This window comes from Struthio camelus, chromosome 4, assembly GCF_040807025.1.
Source record: "Struthio camelus isolate bStrCam1 chromosome 4, bStrCam1.hap1, whole genome shotgun sequence".
Lineage (NCBI taxonomy): Eukaryota > Metazoa > Chordata > Aves > Struthioniformes > Struthionidae > Struthio > Struthio camelus.
The window spans coordinates 59,732,824-59,742,773 of NC_090945.1; the positions used below are offsets into that span (position 1 = coordinate 59,732,824).

At 37.1% G+C, this 9,950-nt stretch overlaps 1 protein-coding gene across 2 annotated transcripts; it reads left to right on the plus strand.

Annotated features, from left to right (window-relative positions):
• The first annotated feature begins 599 nt into the window (after positions 1-599).
• GNPDA2 (glucosamine-6-phosphate deaminase 2) lies at positions 600-9,598 on the plus strand. Of its 2 annotated transcripts, none has more exons than XM_068943003.1 (7): positions 600-742; positions 2,334-2,497; positions 2,802-2,903; positions 3,422-3,604; positions 3,933-4,117; positions 4,217-4,391; positions 7,928-9,598. In XM_068943003.1, the coding sequence occupies exons 2-7, from the start codon at positions 2,374-2,376 to the stop codon at positions 7,984-7,986; spliced, it is 828 nt and encodes a 275-aa protein (XP_068799104.1). In that variant the 5' UTR covers positions 600-742; positions 2,334-2,373; the 3' UTR covers positions 7,987-9,598. The 2 variants fall into 2 exon arrangements, with proteins under 2 accessions (XP_068799104.1, XP_068799103.1); XM_068943002.1 differs by having other exon boundaries at positions 617-742; positions 2,334-2,501; positions 2,806-2,903.
• The last annotated feature ends 352 nt before the right edge of the window (positions 9,599-9,950 follow it).

Below are 9,950 nucleotides of genomic sequence, written 5' to 3' on the forward strand. Positions count from 1 at the left end.
TTAGCCCCTTTTGCAACCACTAAGATCTACTGCATAATACAGCCCAGCTGAATCCATATTGGTTGACCACCTTTAAAGGAGAAAATAGAGTAAGAGGAAAAAAAGTTGATCTTTTAGCTTTTTTTCTTCCAGTAACTACAAGCAATCTTTTGTAGTTGCTTCAAGCAACTATAAACTATTCCCTAAGTTTAGAAGAGTGACTTTTCCTCATCAAGACCCCAGCACTTCGCTGAGTCCCGCTACCTTCCCCAACTCTTCCTCCCCCAGAAACCGGGCCTTGAAAGAAACCTCGACTCAAGGCCCGACCCGGCCCTGAGACATTGGGATACACAGCGCAAAAACACAGGCAGCAGCTTCCCAGGCCTCGGGGCAGAGACTCCCCTCCACAAGGAGCCCAGAAACCGCCTCCCCAACCGCCACGCCACACCCTAAACATCGCTAACGGCCGCGCCCGCCTTTCACTGCCGCCGCCCGGCGCATGCGCGGACCCGCCCCCGGCGAGGCCATTTCCGGTACTCGCCGGGCACTTCCGCGTCGCGCGGGCCGGGCGGCAGCGGCGGGAGGTGGCGGCGGGAGGCGGCGGCGGCGGCGGCGGCGGCGGCGGCGGCGGCGGCGGCGGCGGCGGCAGCGGCAGCGGCAGCGGCGGCAGCAGCGCCGGCAGCAGCAGCAGCAGCAGCGCCGTTGCGGAGCGGCCCGGCGGTCCCTCCCCGCTGCCGCCTGGATCGCCGCCAGTTCTGCGAGGGTGAGCGCCGACCAGAGGGTCTCAGCCCCGCTTTCTTCCGCGGGGGGAGGGCGCGGAGTGTCCGTTGGGCGCAGGAGCGCCGCCTCGGGGGTGGGGAGGAGGCCGTCGGGCCTTGCCGGGGGGCCCGGGCGAGCGGCAGCCTTGGGGGGCGGCCCGGCGGCGGCAGGCCTCTTCTTCCGAGGCTGCTGTGGACTCGTCACACCGAAGATGTTTCTAGCCGAAAAGTCATGGTCGTTCAAATGCATCTTCCTGATATACCACCTCCTCCCGCCCTTTCCTTAGAGAGCATTGCCGTTTTCTCTGGGGAAATCCCTTAAGGCTTTATGGGACTGCCCTGAAGTTGCAGGATCCATTTTTAGTGACTATTTCAGTCTCTGGGATAAAATGAGGGTGTTAGCTTTTTAGTGCCAGTGGCATAGCATTACTTCTGCAGAGGTGAATTTGACCTGTGACAGTTTTACAGTCCAAGGAATAGAAGCAATAGAGTAAGCAGAAGGTGATGGTCACTTCCTACCTTGTTTAGTGTGAAGAGCAGGTGTTGATCTGTTAGATGCTCTTGTGGTGTAATTTTAATTTCCCTAAAATGGGGTTTTCTTCTCAGGTCGGCTAAGGATATCTGAGTGTGCTGGTCATGGTTTGAAACTTAAAGTTTGTCTGAAGTCTAAGGCCAGCTATACTCCACCTTTGACTAATGCTAAGCATGCTACAAGTTAAAACAGAGGCTTAGTACCTTGTAATCTGGTTAAAGATCCTCAGTCTTTCTATTAAGTGCTGATCCTTCTCAGCAGATCCTTATGGAAAATTCTCTCACTTAAATGCAATAAAGTCATGTAGTCAATCATATATCTTATAGATACTCATCTTAATGCTTGATATTTTTGTGCTCAAAATGAAAGACTCTAGAGAAGGAATATGTCAGGGTCCTGTTTAAAGCTATGTTGGAATGAAAAAAGCTATGTTGGAATGAAAAAGTGAAACCTTATACCTTATTTTTCCCCATGGATTTTAAAGGACTTAAATATCTCCAATGTTTTAACACTTCTATGGATCGATAGACTTACTTGAAGCAGTGCTGTGGTATTAGGATGGGACTGAAAGGAATTTCTAATCAATTACTTCCGATTATGGGTTTTGAATATAAGCATACAGGGTTATTCCAGGTCTTGTTATCTGAATTTTAGAGATGTAGCTGGTCATAGGAAAAAAAAAATTCTAATTTATGTTATTTGCTTTGTGTTTCAAGCAGGATATGTTCTCCTCTTCTACGGATAGTAAATTTTTTTAAAAGATCAAAATTCAAAATGTGGCTTTGTTCTCTTTTTATTTTAGCTTTTTTCCACCAATTGCTTTAATTTTATATGTGAATTTTAATGAGTAACTTCTGTCTGGTATGTATTGCTTGGATTCTATAAATGCTTTTTTGATTGTTTCACAGTGCTGCAGTTTGAGCTAGGACTGCAAGAATACAATATATTTATGCGAGTAAAATATCCTTTCTATATGAGTATAAAAACTGATTGTTTAGCTCTTAAATAAGAGAGCTATATGTATTCAGATGGTGCTTATTTTAAACTTTTAACGTTTTCCCCAGGTTTAAGTTTATTTTATCGTACAAGTCCCTCACTGCCATAATGCGACTAGTAATCCTTGAAGACTATGATCAGGCTAGTGAATGGGCAGCAAAATACATCTGTAATCGTATTATTCAGTTCAAGCCAAGTCAAGGAAGATATTTCACACTCGGTCTCCCAACAGGCAAGTTTTCTTCAAAGCCTATGTAACTGACTAAATCTAAAAATAGATTTGCATTATTGCTAATAGATATTGTTTCTGTAAAAACATGCAAAGTAGTTATATTTTTGGTAATGCTCCAACATATTCCTAATTTGAATATGAATTTTTTTAAAAAAAAAGCTGTGATAATGAAAAATGATCAATGACAGTTTTCCTTTAACTCTGTTGAAAAGCATTGTAGCAAAATCTGACTATGAAGAGATTTAAATACATGCTGAAAATGTTGTGTGGATATATAGAACAACAGAAAAACTTTGTTCAACAGGGAGTACGCCTTTGGGATGCTACAAGAAGCTGATAGAATATCACAAGAATGGAGATCTCTCTTTCAAATATGTAAAGACTTTCAATATGGATGAATATGTGGGTAAGCTGTGGTGTTAATTTGAGAGTACAGTACACTGAAACTTTTCTTCATTAAAATTGTTAAACTCCTTTGAATAAAGGACAAGATCAAGGTCTGATATGTTTGTGCTCCTACATTAGATTTATGTACACTGGGTAATTAAAGCATGTGTCTTTCTCATTTATTCTCAAAAATGCAAAGAGTTATTGACTAGTCCAAGTGGATCCTGAGAAACTGAATGCTTGTACATTACTGAAATACTCTCACAGGAAGTACTTTGTCACATAGTATCGTCGTTTCTTTCTTTTGAAGATTTTACCTCCTTTGTGATATTTGGGCAAAGTGAATGTATTAAACAAATTACCTTGCTGCACAGCAATAGGAAAATTCATCAGTGTTGTTTCAAATACTGTTTTGATTTGTTAGATTGTTCTTAAAGCTTTGTCTTCCATGCCATGTTTGTTACATGTAGACTAGAATGATTTAAGGTTGGTTAGATAAATCTTGTAATATGTTAATTTCACTTTAAATGGTTGCAGGGCTTCCCAGAAATCATCCAGAGAGTTACCATTCTTATATGTGGAATAACTTCTTTAAACATATTGACATAGATCCAAATAATGCTCACATCCTTGATGGAAACGCTCCGGATCTACAGGCAGAATGTGATGCATTTGAAAAGAAAATTGAAGAAGCTGGGGGGATTGATCTGTTTGTTGGAGGTATGACAGAATGTTCTGTGATCAGTTATGATTCAAACAAATGCACTGAATCTTTAGTCACTATTTTTAGAAATTTACTAAATAACTTATTCTCAAATATAGTATAAGAAAGTTCTGTAACTAACAAAGTCTGTATGAATATCAAAACAGAATGGTTGGTGTCCAGATTTCTCATAATAATTTAATCTGAAATAAGTTTTCAGTGCTTTTTATTGAAAGTGGGGGCTAAAAGGAAAGAATTAATCCTAAAACTTTTATTTTACAATGTCTGAGGATTTCTGTTGACTCCTAGCTCTGGAATGATTTACTTTTTTTTAACTTTGAAAAGGCATTGGTCCAGATGGCCACATTGCATTCAATGAACCAGGATCAAGTTTGTCTTCAAGAACAAGATTAAAGACTTTAGCAATGGACACCATTTTGGCAAATGCTAAATACTTTGATGGAGACTTATCTAAAGTACCAACTATGGCGCTAACAGTTGGTGTGGGTACAGTGATGGATGCTAGAGAAGTAAGAACTCATTTAGTTTCAGTTGCATGTATCTATTTACAAAACTGTAGCTGGTATCAATACTAGGATTGAAAGTAAACAGAGACCATTCTTTTGCAGGTGATGATTCTTATAACAGGTGCACATAAAGCTTTTGCACTGTACAAAGCAATTGAAGAAGGGGTCAATCATATGTGGACAGTTTCTGCTTTCCAGCAGCACCCTCGCACTATCTTTGTATGTGATGAAGATGCTACTTTAGAACTAAGAGTTAAAACTGTAAAGTACTTTAAAGGTGAGCACTGAATCAGAACAGTTACCCATATTTGAAAACTAAATTTAAAATTATGTTAAGTCTGGGCTTTCCAGCACATTAGAGTAGCTAATGTATAATGTTATATATTCAAAATATGAAATGTTAGTGCTGTTCCCCTCAAGACAGAAGTTAAGACACATCTTGTGCTCCTGACGTATGAGGTCAGCGTATGTCAGTTGATACTTCTGAACAAATCTCCTTTGAATAAGATCTTTTCTTTGCTCCCAACTTGAAACTGTAGTAGAGTAATCTTCAACTGTATGTTTAGAAAACAGCAGTCTTTGTCTAGAATACTGGTCTTAAACATGCTGGAAAGTGTTTCACTTGCAGAAAGCTTGATACATCTATTAATCATGATATATTTCATGATATTTTTGTTATAACTTGTTTTGTTATGACTGGCAAATTTGGTATCTTGTATAGCCTTGTCTAGTAAACTTGATATGTGATACAGGCTTTGAAGTGATACGTCTTGCACACAGTGTGGTTTGCACAACAATCTATACTGGCTCTTAATACAGTGCAAACACTGCTTACTGTGTTTGCAGTCGGTATATTTGAGTAGGTTTAAGGTAACTGAATTTTTCATAGTCATTGAGAATTCCTGCTTACAAGTTTTGCTCCACTGAGGCTGTGTAAGCTGAGAAGAGTGTTGCTATGCTAATATAGGTGAAAACAAAAAAACTCTGTTTGCATCACAACAGTCTTTCTCATTTGAATTTTTACTATTACTGAGGTATCTAAGATCTAGACTGTTATTTATGAAATTACTGTGAGTATTGTACCACTGGTTGTCCATAGATGCATTTGATCGCAAAATCTGGCATTAATTTGATTTTTATCATATCACTTGGAGGTAATGCTTTAATTTTGGATTTTTCAGTTTGTTATTCTTTGCACATTGAGGAGGGATAGTCTTCACTTGCATCACACTACTAGATACTACTTACTGCTGTTTTCAGAGCTAACCTTTAAAAAGTTTAGACTTGTATCTAGATGCATCTAGACTCATTGGATGAATTATAAATCTTCTGTGGTATTCATACAAACAAGCTTTATCTGGAAAAGATATAAACATACTAATGTAGAGTTACTAGCTATGACACTGATATTCAGCGTTGATTTAAAAAAACTAAGGGCTACAATATGTGAATATATGCTATTCTTTCATACCGTATTTAATTACCCTGTAATATATAGTGATAGAATTTTTAGAGATTGATTGATCAATGAGGAAAACTGAGCCCATTTAAAGCAATTTGAGTTTTTTCATTTTAAGATGGAAGAAAAATCACTTGTCAAATCTGGAATTCATTCTGAATCTTGATCTCCAGGTTAAACTTAAAATGCTAGGTGGTTCTTAAGGACTGCTAATTATGGTAGTTTATTACTGCAATTTCACACCATTTTAAAAGTCAAGATACTATATGAAACTTGTTAGATAATAAACCATCATGCTGGCTGATAGCTAGAATAACTTTTATTCACCTGTACTTACCCATAACTTTCTGAAAGCTTATTAAGATACTGACATTATCAAGTCTACTTAAACTCCCATAATGGAAAGGGAAGGTTAACTTCTATTTACTGCTTTGGAGAGTGAGGCCAAACTAATTTGTTAAATTTATTAATTAGTCTGCAGAGAAGAGTTAATGCACGAAAGCTTTCTCCATACCTGTGCATGTTTCTCTGAAACTATATACACATGCATTTATTCAAAGAATACTTGGGTTGAATAGGTAGTGAAACTTTTCCTTTGAAATAAAGAATTTCAGGGGGTTTTTGCCTCTGTCAGCAAGGAACTCTTCCATGTAAATATCAGCTCGTGTTTATAGCTCTGTTCTCGAAATAAACTTTAACCAATAGGATTTAAATATCCTTCCATAAAATATGGCAGTGGCAGTACTTTGCAAGTCTTTTTCATGCCTCTAGGAACAAGTAGGGAATTTTCTCCTCTTCCCTTCCTTTAGAAAAGAAAAACACTGATAGAAAGTGGAGTGCTGTGAAGTTTATACCATGGTTCTAATTTGAATAGTGACTGCAGCGGTTACTTTTTCTGCATCAATCACTTTGATATCAAATGTCTACTTAGTATTTTTCCCACTTCCTATCGAACTTCTTGGAAACACTACTGACTTTCTTTCCCTTGTATGCCAAAGAAATACTTATGCTCCATGAAATCTGAGAAACTCTTCAGTAGTACTATAGTTATGTTGTGCAAAAGAACCTTGAAGGCAAAAATCTGAAGCTGAGGTCTTTACCTTAGACAGAGAACAAAGTTCTTCAGCCAGTTCTAGCTGTTCACTTTCAGTATGGCTAAATGTGTTACTTAAGGGAAAAAATTATCTACATTAAGGGAACAGTATCTGCATTTTTACATTAAATAACTGTATACAGGTTGGAAACAGATGCTGCATGGTGTGGTGTGGCACTTAAAGTAACAACCTCAGATTAAATTTGAATATTTAACTATACAGTGTTGCTACAGTGACAGTGAACTTACCACATGATACATCATGGGTATTCTTGGCTACAGATGATCTTTGGGATGTGCCCTACTGCTGAACTTGAGTTTCAGGGTTTTTAAGAAAATCTCTCTATTCTTAATATTACATATTACTTAAACTTGTGTAACTATAAGTTAATCTTCAGTTTGGTGCTAGACTGGACTCTTAATTTTCAGATTACTGAATATAATTACTGCTGTTTTGCCATTAAGATGGCATGAGGTTAGAACCATCAAAGTGATTAAATATCATATAGAGATGTAGGTGACACTTTTACTAAATCAGCTTTAAAAAAAGTAAAGAATGCTGCTGCACCTTTTTGATCTCTTTTCCTCACACTTCCCAAAATTAGGGTACGTGATAAAAATACTCCCCTGCTTACACTATGGTGACTTGTATATGACCAAAATAAATCTGCTAGGATATTAAAAAAAAATTGAACTACTGAAGTTCTGAGTCTGCATTATTAGTCCAGGTATTTTTAGTTTTCTTCTGTCTAGTACCACAATTATAGCATTAATCACAAAGATAGTAATGACCCAGCATAGAGTGCCACAATTCAAGCTGTAAACATAGGATTAAGAATAAATCTGACTTTTATTACCAATTATGGAGTTAAGGAAATGTTGACATGGCTGTCGCACAGTTTTTAGCTTACTACAAAGGAGAGATGGATTAATTTCTATCACATACTTAATTCATTTGGAAATACTCCAGATCCATTTTCTGACTAGTCTGCTACCAGATAGGCTGGAATTGTGAGATGTCTTTCATATCCCTGATCAATTATGCTGAAGATGTCAGTAGTATTTCTGACTGATACAGGAATAATGCTAGCTAACTTCTGATCTTAAAATACTTTGCATGACCAGTCTGCTTTTCAGTTAACTGTTTGGAATGTATACTTGATTTAAAAAAAACTCCACAAATAAAAATGTGGATAGAAAAAAACTTGTTGAAAATGTTATAACTAATGTAAAGCTGGCATTGTTGCTTTTCCCCCCCAAGGTTTAATGCATGTGCACAATAAACTTGTGGACCCACTGTACAGTATGAAAGAAAACTGAAAGAAGAATTGAGGAGGAAGTCCATGTGGGTGAACAACAACGTTTTTTAGGTAGCAGATGAATTTACTGCTATGCAATATGCTGAAAACTGGCTAAAATGGGGAATCCTAGGTACTGTATTTTTTTAAAAGGTCCAATATCTGTACATTGACATTCCATATCTATTTGGTGTTGTACATTCTGTTTTAACGTTTGGAGCTCTGTCTTTAGCTGTTACAGTAACTATGTGGAACAGAACAAACCTATTGCAGACTCTGTATGTTGGGGGGTGGAAGCAGCAGAGTACTCATTACATTGCTGTAAATGTCTGTGTTAAGGAATGATGCTTTATTTCCAAGCATTTGTACTTTTTGGCTTCATTAGTGCAATTATACTTTGCATTTGTGTCTCTAGGCAGAATGGTTTTGCCCTTTGTCAATACTATTGATGTGTAACAGTTGCACAACTTTTACTATGAAATGTTCTGTTTACATATATCAAATGCACACTGAGCTTTTGCACTTGGTTGCCTTAAATTTATCTTGTACAAACAGTTTTGGGGCATCTCAAGTCCTACTGTACAATTCAGGCAAATAAGACTTCAAAACAGTGCCTAAAAATGCACCCAATCCTTCAAAGTGATGTAACAACCTACTCCAGCTACAAACATTAAACTTCTGCTGTGGCACTTTTTCTTCTCATGTATTCCAAATTACTTTAGGATTTTTATATTTTTGGTAATTGAGCTTTATACATAAGAAATTTAAGTGCTCCTTTCTGGAGATAAACATGTATCACTGATGTTCCTATTATTAAATGCCTGCAAAGAGGTTAATTTACAGAAGATCAGTGTCTGCAAGTTTAAATGATCATGCATTAAAAACAATTGTTACCTGTACCACTTTGCAATAGTTGCTTCTCCTTGTGTCACGGTAAACATTGAATTGTTACAAGAAATCCTACTTGTATTAAAAGTAGGAAGTAAAACTTAACTGTTTTGACATGATAGATTTATATTTGTTTCTAATGTAAGTTATAAGGACTAAATACTTCTGGGTTTCATGGAAAGGTTTACTTAGCTTTGCTTCCTCTTTTACATAAGTAGTTAAGAGCCTACTGATCTAGGTGTATTATAGAAACTGACTACATTATGTTGGATCAGCTGAAAAGAATATTCCTAATTGCATAAACATTGTGAACAAATAAATATGAGGTAAAGTTACTTGTATTGTATCACACTAGTGGCAATACTTGTCTGAGAGGGTCTAAGAATGTATCTGCCTTTTCATGAATAGTCTTCAGTTGTCTTATTAACAAGAGTTGGACAACAGAGGCTTTCACTTGTAATTTGTGGAGTCTGCTATATACAGAACTCCATGCTAACCCCTGTAAATTCATGACTTCATTTTTCTATACTACTAAACTGTTTCTACCTATTAGGTCTGCCCTTGACATACTTGCAATTGCTTTCTTATGAAATACCAATTTCTCTGTGAACGTACCTTCTAAACTGTTCAGTAACTGAAAATAAGTTAATTATCTTAGGAAGTTGCATTAAACTTAAACTGTTACCCTTGTTACCCTGCAGTCTGTTGTTAAAATCTAAATAGTAAAGTAAGTATTTTCAAGCTCAGTAAGTCTTAAGTTATGGTTTCTTTGGTTTAAAAAAAAGTAACTCCTAATTTAGCCTGAGACATCTACTTTCACATTTTACTTAAAAGCCTTAGCTTTTTTTTTTTTTGCATATGTTTAAAGGAAAGAGTTTAAATCTGTGACTTTCTGGAATCAGATTTTTTTTGTCACAGTAAGAACTACTACTTCATTTATTGTTCTACAGTTAAACAGTACTATCCAGTTCATTTAAAATCCTTGCTCACAAAACTGACATCATTAGACTAGGAATCTTTTTTTCTGTTTCAGATACTACTATAAGGGCTAAAAGGCTGAGTTTCAGTCTCAGTCCCAAGGTAGCATTACCTATGCAT